The sequence below is a fragment of the Ovis canadensis genome, chromosome 6 (assembly GCF_042477335.2).
Source record: "Ovis canadensis isolate MfBH-ARS-UI-01 breed Bighorn chromosome 6, ARS-UI_OviCan_v2, whole genome shotgun sequence".
NCBI lineage: Eukaryota > Metazoa > Chordata > Mammalia > Artiodactyla > Bovidae > Ovis > Ovis canadensis.
Window position 1 is genome coordinate 35,361,754 of NC_091250.1, and position 12,294 is coordinate 35,374,047.

At 38.4% G+C, this 12,294-nt stretch overlaps 1 protein-coding gene across 2 annotated transcripts in view; it reads right to left on the bottom strand.

Moving 5' to 3' along the window:
• Nucleotides 1-5,119: 5,119 nt before the first annotated feature.
• The window catches only part of GSTCD (glutathione S-transferase C-terminal domain containing), a 147,111-nt gene continuing 139,936 nt past the window's right edge, over nucleotides 5,120-12,294 (bottom strand). The window contains exons 11-12 of one of the 2 annotated variants that reach the window (XM_069593563.1): nucleotides 11,909-11,978; nucleotides 5,120-7,848 (exon numbers count right to left, since the gene is read on the bottom strand). In XM_069593563.1, coding sequence (XP_069449664.1) covers nucleotides 7,712-7,848; nucleotides 11,909-11,978 — 207 coding nt within the window. In that variant the 3' untranslated portion in view covers nucleotides 5,120-7,711. The remainder of the gene's footprint in view (nucleotides 7,849-11,908; nucleotides 11,979-12,294) is intronic. The other variant, XR_011257649.1, reaches the window with a different exon arrangement.

A 12,294-nucleotide genomic window follows, 5' to 3' on the forward strand; every position in this document is an offset into this window, starting at 1 on the left:
TTCAGTCATCCAGTAAATATTCTCCTCTGTTTGCTGCTGAGTTTTGTTTTCTTGCTTAATTATAAACTGTTGTTGTTTAGGTCAGATTAACTAGATCTAAAAGCAAACAAACACACACAAATGGACAAAACCTGGCTTAAGAGAGCTATGAAACAGAAGTCTGGAAAAGCAAACAATGATTCTTTTATTGTAAATATTGAAAAAAGATTTTAATATTTGGCTAATTCTTTCAGGTAGAACATTGAGTTCTGTTACATTTTTGCTACCTTTCGATCAGTGATAATGTTATTTGGGGTCATGGATTCTTCAGAGAATCCAATTAAGAGTCTAAGACTAGGAAAACACATGTCCATTTGAAACATGGGGTACAGTTTCAGTAGAGGTTCACACATTATCTGTCTCAGGTCACAAACCCTTTAAATTATTACCAAAGATAAAATTTACCTTGCTAGATGTCGAACCGAGTATGATTCTGGTTAGTACTAGAATTCAAATGGAAAGAATAAAAATGAAGAAAGCCCAACACATACTTAATATTCTAAAGGCATCTGGAATAAATGGAAAAATTTAGATTTTTATAATAGTATGGGAAAAAGTAACTAAGAACATGAAAAGAAATATTAGATTTCTACCTCGAACTACCCCCCACCCCCAAAAGAAATTCTTGCTGAGTAAAAGGTTTAAATGTAAAAACTAAAATGATTAAAGAATTAGAACATCAAAAATATAGGTATTTTTTTATCACTGTGTGTGAAAAATCTTTCTAAGCAGAAATCACGAGAAAAAGAGTGACAATATATGAACAAATGTGTATTTTAAATTTTATAACAACTAAACAAAAACAGACACAACATCTTCCTCTGGAAAGGCCAACTTAAACTGCAATGTAATTAACAAAAGTCCTTAATCCATAAATAAACCTTTCAGTTTAGTTCAGTTCACTCACTCAGTCGTGTCTGACTCTTTGCGACCCCATGAATTGCAGCACGCCAGGCCTCCCTGTCTATCACCAACTCCCGGAGTTCACTCAAACTCATGTCCATTGAGTCGGTGATGCCATCCAGCCATCTCATCCTCTGTCCTTCCCTCCTTCTCCTGCCCTCAATCCCTCCCAGCATCAGAGTCTTTTCCAATCAGTCAATCTTCGCATGAGGTGGCCAAAGTATTGGAGTTTCAGCTTTAGCATCAGCCCTTCCAATGAACACCCAGGACTGATCTCCTTTAGGATGGACTGGTTGGATCTCCTTGCAGTCCAAGGGACTCTCAAGAGTCTTCTCCAACACCGCAGTTCAAAAGCATCAATTCTTCAGCACTCAGCTTTCTTTACAGTCCCACTCTCACATCCATACATGACCACTGGAAAAACCATAGCCTTGACTAGATGGACCTTTGTTGGCAAAGTAATGTCTCTGCTTTTGAATGTATTATCTAGGTTGGTCATAACTTTCCTTCCAAGGAGTAAGCGTCTTTTAATTTCATGGCTGCAATCACCATCTGCAGTGATTTTGGAGCCCCCCAAAAGAAAGTCGACACTGCTTGCACTGTTTCCCCATCTATATCCCATGAAGTGATGGGACTGGATGCCATGATCTTTGTTTTCTGAATGCTGAGCTTTAAGCCAACCTTTTCACTCTCCTCTTTCACTTTCATCAAGAGGCTCTTTAGCTCATCTTCACTTTCTACCATAAGGGTGGTGTTATCTGCATATCTGAGGTTATTGATCAAGCAATCTTGATTCCAGCCTGTGCTTCTTCCAGCCCAGTATTTCTCATGATGTACTCTGCATATAAGTTAAATAAGCAGGGTGACAATATTCAGCCTTGATGTACTCCTTTTCCTATTTGGAACCAGTCTGTTGTACAGTTAAATCAATTATAATCCAATAAAAATAAAAAAATAAAACAACTCATAAATAAATACATATATAAATATATACAAGGAATAAACCTTTACTACTCTTTATGTAAAAGATGAAAGTGCTAGATAAAAAATGAGCCAGAAATATGTACACAATACTTGGTCTTAACGCAAGAGGTCAACATATGTGTTGATTAAATGAATAAGTTGATGAATAGGCAGAATTTAAATGGCCAGGAAACATATGAAGAGTACGCAATTATGTGAATAATGTCAAGAATGAATATCAAAACAAAATAGGATTTTGAGCATCAAATTGGCCAAGATTAAAACAAAATTCTGATAACACCTATGTTGGTTAAGGGTGGTGGAGGCGGTTTAGTGGCTAAGTTGTGTCTATTTGTGACAGGTCCAGGCTACCCCATGGACCATGGCCTGCCAAGCTCCTTGGTCCACGGGACTTCCTAGGCAGGAATATGGGAGCACGTTGCCATTTCCTTCTCTAGGGGAACTTCTCCAAACCAGAGATTGAACCTGCTTGGAAGGTGGGTTCTTTACCACTGAGCCACAAGGGAAGCCCCAGTTAAGGGTACAGGGATATAATCTACATTCCTAGGTATGTAAACTGATACCTTACTGGAGGAATACCTGGCATTATATAGATCAAGCACTTTAACAAAGAAGGCAGAATTTGCAAATCTGAAACTCCTTTTAATAGAAATTTCTCCAACCTTTGGTAACAATAAAAACAACTCCTTTGAGTGTTTCTTTCTGGAAAATTCCTTTCTGAAACTAAGTATGAAAAGTCCAGGGACTTCCCTGGTAGTCCAGTGTTGAGAATCCACCTGTCAATGCAGGGGATACAGGTTTAATCCCTGGTCCAGGAAGATACCACAGGCCATGGAGCAACTAAGCCTGAATGCCACAAGTACTGAGCCCATGTGCCCATGCAACTACTGAAGCCCTTGTGCCCTCGAGTCCAAGCTCTGCAACAGAAGCTACTGCAATGAGAAGCCCGCACACCACAACAAAGAGTAGCCTGGATTTGCTGCAACCAGATTCAGATACTTTCTCAACTGGAAGATGCAATGGCCTTTTCCTTGCTCACTTCTTCCTTCCTTCTTTTCCTCTTCTCTTTCTCCTTCAAATACATTGCTGATGGTACATTATAGTTTGAAATTACCTGCAACCTCCACCCCTGCCAAGGGTTTATATATGTATCTCCCCACCTTAAACTCAGGAGGGGCTATGTAATTTGCATTAGTCAACAAACTGAGGGAAGGGAAGTATAAGAGACTTGAGCAGAATCTTTAGTAGGCAGCTGACAGTGGGCCGTGTCTTTTCTTCTTTTGTCACCAGACTAGCTATGTTCCTGGTAGAGGCTGCTTGGTCAGGCATGATGATAGTGTAGTCAGCGCTAACTTGGATGGATATGTAGTATAAGCAAAAAATACACCTTTCTTGTGTAGAACTTCAAAAGGTACAAGGATTTAGTTACCATAGGTTGTTTCAGCCAACCCTAAGAGGATTGTTGAAGAGCCTGAATTTGAATAGTATCTCTGCCAATTACTGGTTAAATTCAAACCTAGGTCTGTTCTTACTATGAAACATTGGTCTTAGTTCTGTAAGATGGGATTACTAATGGTGGCTGCCTTTGAGGGTCATTATGAGGACTGACTTTAAAAAGAGACTAAGGTATTTAGCACCTCGCAAATACAGTATTGTTGTTTTTCAGTTGCTAAGCTGTGTCTGATTCTTTTGTGACCCCATGAACTGTAGCCCACCAAGCTCTTCTGTCCACGGGATTTCCCAGAAAAGAATGCTGGAGTGGGTTGCCATTTCCTGCTCCAAAATACAGTATTAGAGTGTGTGTGTGTGTGTGTGTGTGTGTGTAGAACAAAGTCTAGGAAGGAATATGATACAGGATTAACAGTTGCCTTAAAGTGTTTCCTCTTTTTGTTTATCCACGTCTTTTAGTTTTTTCCCCCACACACATGTATTTCTGGTATAATTTTAAAAATCTATTCAAAAACTACTTTGCATTGAGAGTCTGGTTTTATTTTTTAATTGTACCTAAAAAAATGTATGTTTTATTACGATTTCATTACTTCCACAGGACTGTATCTCTAACTGTGAAAATCAACAGGAAAACAGGTGTCACTATATGAAAGTTCTATTAATGCCAATTTTCTGGAACCATGGAGTAGGCAGCACTTGAAGCCAAATTCTTGAGAAGGAGGTGAAATAATTATTATCACATCCATTTTATTTTGCATGCATGGCCTGAAAATACTGTTTTCTAATAGAACTGAAATTTGTCTCCTTAAATAAGATAAGGTTGTTTAGTCATTAATAATTATATCCCTGCTTCTCTGGGCCAGGCTCAAAAGTCAATAAACATTAAGCTCTGGCTTCTAATATTACCACCATGGCAGGAGACAAATTAGTGAGGAGTAGCATTACTTTTGATGGACGGAGGTAGGGGTGAGACCAGGTCACTTACTCGGATTGCTGTCACTGCAACAGCCTTCCTGTTGCCTGCATCCAACTCCTTTTATTTGCTCTGGCTGAGACGAAATCTTGGCAAGAATTTACACAGAAAAATCATGATCCAAGGGCAATTGTTAATACCCATGTCTAGGACTGGCCTCAGCCACCCCGGCTGGAAAACCTCAAGGTGACAGCATAAAAACTATTGATATCAAATAGTAAATAAAGCGTCTATACTAAAAGTTATAAAATACTGCTGAGAGTTATTAAAGAAGACCCAAATGCATGGAAAGTCACGCTATATTCATGGATTGTAAGATTCAATATTGTTAATATGTTCATTTTCCCTAAATTGATCTAAAGATTCCAGGCAACACCAAAAATCTCATCAGGCCTTTTGTTTTTTAAAAAAACTGATAAGCCAATTAAAAATTTATATGGAAAAACAATGGATTTAGAACAGACAAAATAATCTGGAAAAAAAAAATTGTAAGACAAGCTACCTAATGTCAAGACTTACTATAAAGCTCCAGTAATCAAATAGATTAATGGAACAGACTAGAGAATTCAGAAACAGACGCATACATCAGCTGATTTTCAACTGAAGTGCCAAGTAAATTCAATAAGGAAAAGTTTTTAAACAAATGCCGCTGAAACAACTGTATGTTCCTCAAAGCCTACCTGTATAAGTGAATATTGATTTGAGATGAATCACAGACCTAAATATAAAAAGCTGGAACCATAAAGTTTCTATAAGAAAACATAGGAAGAATTTTTATAATCTTAGGATAAGTAAAGATTTATTAGAGAGGACACAGAAAATATTAACTATAAAAGGAAAACAGATAAATTAGGCTTATTAAAAATGGAAACATTCACTATGAAAATGAGTAAGTAAGCCACAGACTGGGAAAAATAGTCTCAATACATGACAAAGGACTCAAATTCAGAATACATGATAATAAAAAACCCCAAATTACCTGATTTAAAAAATGAGCAAAAGACTTGAGGAGACACTTTAGAAACGATACTTCACATGTCAGTTATCAGAGAAATGAAAATTAAAACCACGATGAGATATCATTTCACATCCAATAGAGTGGTAAAAATTTTAAAAACTGACAACATCAAAAGTTGGTGAGGATGTGGAGAACTAGAGCCTTTATACATTGCTGGTGGGAATATATTTAAAATGGTACAACCACTTTGGAAAATTGTTTGGCAATTGACATTCACTTCCTCAGCAACCCAGCAATTCTACTATTGGGTATTTATCTAAGAGAAAGGAAAATATATGTCTACAAAAAGGCTTGTAGAAGCATATTCATAGACCTTATTCATAACATCCTCAAAGTGAAAACAATCCATATAAATACAAATAGGGAATGCATAAACACATTCTGATACATTTATATAATGAAATAACACTTAGGAATAAAAAGAAACCATTGATACATATAACAAAGTGGCTATTTCTCATAAAATACCATGTTGAGCAAAAGAAGCCAGACACAAAAGACAGTATCCTAAATGACTGCATTTACATGAAGGACAAACATAGGTAAACCAAATGTAGGATGATAGAAGTCAGAGTGGTTGCCTTTGGGGTGGGGGAAATTGGACAAAAAGCAGATGAGAGAATTTTTTGGGCTGAGAGAAATCCATTATATCTTATTTCTGGTGGTGGTTGTACAAACTGTATTAAACATGCTTAAGTGAAAGTGAAGTCACTCAGTTGTGTCCGACTCTTTGCGACAATGTGGACTGTGCCCACCAGGCTCCTCTGCCCAGGCAAGACTACTGGAGTGGGTTGCCATTTCCTTCTCCAGGGGATCTTCCCGACCCAGGGATCGAACCCAGGTCTCCCACATTGCAGGCAGACGCTTTAACCTCTAAGCCACCAGGGAAGCCCCATACTTAAGTAAGAATACTTAAATATTCTCAAACTGAATACTTAAAATATGTTATTTTATTATCTGTAATTATACTTCAATTAAAAAAAAGACATTCTAGGATAAAAGAGCATGGTATGTTTATAGGTGCAAATGACTAAGATACTCAGGGCTGAGGGTTGCTTCTTTTATTTAATTTTAGCCTAGAAAGCAAGAGTTCAAACCCCTGTCCCCAGGATAAACTATTCCTGTGTTTTAATCCACAGCAATGAAAGAGTTATTTATTAAAGTCCTTTCTCATCATATGTGTCATATAGGGGACAGGGGTTGAAAACATCAAAATCAATGAAATAAATTTTATCTCAAGTGGAATAACTCAGGACATGTAAAGAAATAGTCAGCAGCATGTGAGAAAGGACATGGCAGCTGGTTTTAAAAACTTTGGCTGGTGGAATAAGAACAATTTGAGTGGGGAGAATTACTTAAATAAGCCTCTGTACTCTGTTCCTTCTACCTCAAGTTATACTCAGTAAGTTTTACCCCCTCAAAAAATTAATAAAAAATGATTGGTATCTGAAAAACAAATCCTGGGACCACACATTATATTACGATATAAAGAACTTAATTCATGAACCTTTCTTTTGAATCATGATTTACTTCTACAGGCAAGGCACTGTGTCTCCTGCAACTCATCTTTATATCCTTAGAATAACCTAGGCCAGGATCTTGAAATTAATGGATCTGCAATAATTATTTATTGACTTGAATTAATAAATCAATGTGCTGACTAATTAGTTAGAATAAAGTCCTAATTACACATTCTTGTAGTGGGAAATTTACCAAAATTATTTTATAATCTCTTCATATAAAATGTTTGAACCAGCAATGATCTCATTTGGTAATTTATGAGAGGTATATTTAAAAGGAGTACATGAAATGATATAGAAGTCCAACTCACCCCAGCTTAAAAATACAAGCATACTCTATCTGCCTGGGTTTTTGAAAAAAAAAAAAAAAAATTTAAAAAGTACAATTGCTAAAAATATAAAAAACAAAAAAACCCCACCGAGTCAAGTTTTGGTCTCCATTTGAATCTCTAAATGATTATAACAGTGCGAGTACACTATTTTGCACTGAACACCGCACTGGCAAGATCAGAAAAGCTGTGAGATGAGAAGGAAATTGTTATTCCAGTGATGGAACCTCCTCTCCTGAGTATCACTCTGCCAGCAGCTGAGACTTCAGAGGATTCTCACTATGAAAATCAGCAGTCCTTTAATCACACATTACAAGAGCATTTGTGATGCTTCGCAGGCAGCCCTCCTCTAAGACTTTCCTGCTGGGTTCTTTCCTGAGCACAATAGGGTCGAGATGGCTACTGCTGTTTCCTAGTTATGCTTAGACTCTCCTGAATGCCACCGGGCTTTTATCACGGAGAAGGATGGCAAAACATCAAATGTGAATATCTTGTTCTAAATGGGGACTCCCACGATCATGTTATTTTTGGGAGAGCAGCTCTCTGGCTCCATGGATATCACTTGAACGGAGAAGCCATGTTCTTCTGCAGCTCTTGCTCGATCCAGATCCACCAGGAACATGCACTGTTTTCCTGAAATATGTGAAAATAGTATCATGAGATGCCCTTCAGCTAATAGTGCAGAGTCAGTTTGTTTAAGGGGCTCTACACAATGACAAAATCTATTATGTAGAATGATGTTTGCCCCCACATCCTGTTTGGTCTCTTTCAATCTAATTCTTGATTAGTATGGAGAGAAGACAATAACAAATATAAGACAATTTCACAGATTTATTGCTGCTAGTAATTTAAACAACATTAATCTTTTAAGATGTATTTATAAATAAATCTCAAATAAAAAAACTGCAAATTTCCCACTTTGGTAAAAATCCATGTTAAGACCTTTTCTCTTCATGCTCTATGAAAAGACATTATCTGCCATATTGTTAAAAAAAAGAAAAAAAATCTTTCTTTAAGAATGTCCAAAATAACATCCAGACAAAGGGACACTTCAAAGACATATTATATTTTCCACTTGGGGTTTTTAGAATATAATGAAGAAATGAGAAATAGAATATATTTGAGAAAATTCTCAGTTGTGTGCTGATTATTTCAGGTGGATGTGTAATGCTGAGTGTAATGTAATCTTAATTTAATGGAGTGCCCACACCCCTATGAAACAGTGGTAGTCAATTTTCTTTCTAATCTTGGAAAACAAAAGAGGAAACCTGACTGGCAAGTAAAGCAGCTATTTTGTGTCCTTTGGCAAACGCAAAATTCTATTTCAAAGTAGCTAGGGGCAAAAACGGAGAAGGCAATGGCACCCCACTCCAGTACTCTTGCCTGGAAAATCCCATGGATGGAGAAGCCTGGAAGGCTGCAGTCCATGGGGTCACTGAGGGTCGGACACAATTGAGTGACTTCACTTTCACTTTTCACTTTCCTGCATTGGAGAAGGAAATGGCAACCCACCCCAGTGTTCTTGCCTGGAGAATCCCAGAGACGGGGGAGCCTGGTGGGCTGCTGTCTATGGGGTCACACAGAGTTGGACACGACTGAAGCGACTTAGCAGCAGCAGCAAGGGGAAAAAAACCAACAAACTGATTTGAGGTTAAATACATTCAAAGCCAAGGTTTACTTCTACACATTTCTTTAAATTCAATATATAAACTTTTCATCATCTTGGAAAAAAAGGTTATTGACTATGCAGAACTTCATTCATTCCATTTTTTTCCTCAACAATTATAAATAAGGCCTATGCATCATTTTAAAATGATTTGTTTGAATGACAGTAGAATTTGCTAAGCTAAAACAGCCTTACAAGTGAAGGCATACTGAAATAGAAAAGTTCTTCTGTGGAAGATATGAATCGGCCCAGAAAAACAGAGGAAGGTGAAATGGTTAGGGGAAGCACACTGACTGAAACCGCCCACCCTGGCCAGGCCCTTTAGTAACCATTCGCATGAGTTGTTTTATGACAGGAGATCCTGGTAAGGAATACGGAACTAATAAGCCACCACCAACCAGGAGAATACGGGAAAGGTGGAAAGGAGACACCGCGTGTCCATCCACTTCCCAGAATCCCTCTCGCTAGCATCCATCTTGGCTGGACGATGGGTGCGCCACCAGGAAAGACTCTGAATTAGAATGATTGGCCAAAGATAACCCAGAAACTAATCCCATCACCATAAAACCTGACATTGCAAGCCACGCAGCAGAGCAGCTCTCCTGGGTTCCCTTACCCAACTGCTCTCCACCCAGGTGCCCTTTCCCAATAAAATCTCTTGCTTTGTCAGCACATGTGTCTCCTCGGACAATTCATTTCCGAGTGTTAGACAAGAGCCCAGTTTCGGGCCCTGGAAGGGGTCCCCCTTCCTGCAACAAAATCAGTAGCTAAGAAACTGACAACGAAAGATTCAAAATATTTTGTACATTTCCCTCAAAAGGCCCCATGCCATAAAGGATGGACTGTGATGGAAACATTAGAAAAAGAGATGTCTAGAATTCCATTGAGGCTAAATGGCCCCTTCTTCAGCAACAGCTGCATGGCTGTCATTCTTTTTTTTCCTTGAAACAGTGTTCCTCCTTTAAGACATCTGTAAATGTGCCCCCCTCCTCCCCACCTACCCTTCAATTTAAAATGAAACATTCTCTGTCAGAATGGGATGCTCTGCATTCCTTCAGTACCCACCCTAGGTTTACACTGCAGCTCATTTACCCTTGGCTTTGATCCCAGCCAGGGTAACTTTTCCTTTTGCATTACATGGAAGAGTCTCTTGTTTTTACATGTTGAAGAAGTGTCTTCACAACTGAAATTCAGTTGTTGGTAGTCTACTTTTTAGGGTCTGGGGAGCTTCCTCAAATGTTTATAGAACAGAAGTATGGCTTGTGCCAAGAAGAGATGTAGAACTGATGGAGTCAGTGACTTTGAACCTGACTTTCCCTCCCTTCATGCCAGCAATCTTGCCAAAGGCTCCTCCTCAGCTCTAGCAATTTCCCTTCCAGCCACTCCCTTCTCATTTGATGCCTAAAAACATCAACAGGTACACCCCCACCCACCACACCGATTATTCTTTCATTGCGTCTAGTGGAGTTGTAGCAAATGTAACTTGATATATATGCACAAATTCTCTCTCTATATATACTTATATATTTGACTGTGCATTTAAATATGCATTCAGCTACTCAAAATGTGAGTATGGGAAAAAGGAGGAAGAAGGAAAAAGAATCAAAGAGGGAGACTGCAAGCTTCTTCCTTATGTTCACGCCCCAGGGTGTGAGACAAAGATGGAAACCACTTGTCCCTTCAGACTCAGGTCTCAAATGCTTCTCCAACCATGATGATACAGCTACGCTGACTTGGACTTCAGAGTTTACAGATAACTATTTCACATACAATGTGGTCTCTGAATGCAAGCTAATTACTACACCCAGTGCTGGGCCAAAGAATCAACAATCCGTTTTCTGCTCCGTCATGACAGTCTTCAATGGGTGGCCTTTTGAATCATTTTTAAGATTAGTTTTGACTCCATTCAATCATGTTAAGCCCTAATCTTGGAACCTAACCTTCCAGTAATGTCACTCTGTCACTGATGGTCACTGCAAAAATGGAGCCTTACGTCTAGAATCAAATAATTTGGGTTTACAGCGTGGCTTCACCATCCACCAGTCCTGGGCAAGATTTTGCCCCAGTTCTCCTACCTGTAAAATGTGAATAACAGCACATATTCCACATGTATTTTTGTAAGAATTTACTGAGACAGTGGGTGGAGGACATTTAGCTCACAGCTAAAATGTGCAATAGCTATTAGCTGCTGCTGCTGCAAAGTCACTTCAGTCGTGTCTGACTCTGCGCGATCTCATAGACGGCAGCCCACCAGGCTCCCCTGTCCCTGGGATTCTCCAGGCAAGAACACTGGAGTGGGTTGCCATTTCCTTCTCCAATGCATGAAAGTGAAAAGTGAAAGTGAAGCCACTCAGTCAGGTCCGACTTCGTGACCCCATGGACTGCAGCCCACCAGGCTCCTCCGTCCATGGGATTTTCCAGGCAACAGTACTGGAGTGGGGTGCCATTGCCTTCTCCTGTTAGCTGCTATTAAATTTCTAAACATGATTTCTCTTTCTAAAGCAAAGTCTTGGATAAATTCATTACTTAAACTTGAAATACTATTTTTCTTCCAAGTTAGGTAATGTTTAATATTACAAATGTCAAATAAATTGGTCTATGATTAATATTATATGAGTATATATTTTCTGTGAAAGAAAACATTATCATCCTTGTTTATACATTTTGTAATATATCAATTTTGGTATGCATAGTTGATATTTCCATCTTTAGTATTTTTTTCTATGGCTTTTGAGAGATTCTTCAGTTTGTTTGTAACAGTAAGAAAAATATTTAACATAAATCTACTCAATGTATGAACACTGAAAATACATTTGGAAGTATTAATGTTAACAAAAAATGGGATAAAATATTCTTATAGTTAGAGCTCTTTTCAAGATGGATTTTTTTCTGAGAAAAACAACTTTAGTGTCTCACTGATAAATGGACCATGTAGCGGCTTCCCACTTTGCCATATAGCATTGGTTCACTCATTCCTAGGCATGGTGGACATAATCTATGCAACAGCTCCTCTGTGAAAACACATACCTATGAGCCTTCGCTGGGGTGGCAGCTGGACAGCTGTCTGGTCTGCAAATCTGCATAGAATCATGTGTTCCTGAAAGAAAAAGCAATAGAATGTGGCTTTAAAAAAAATCTTCTTTAAAGTTAAAAAAAAATTCACTTATTTTTCTGGAACTCTACATCGCTTAATTAAATAAAGTGTTGCACAGATAGTACTTTCGAAAGCAGCACATTTTCAGAAAATAGCACTCAATAATTTTTCTCCCTTTAGGTAGAGTGCTCTTCAGATGTAGTTCTTAAGAACAGATGCATGGAAGGTCCTCGGGGCTCTTTAACCGGCTGCTTTTAGCCAAAATATGGTTACAATTTGTGGTTATAATGTGTTAAACTCAGAGACCTAAAAGTCACTT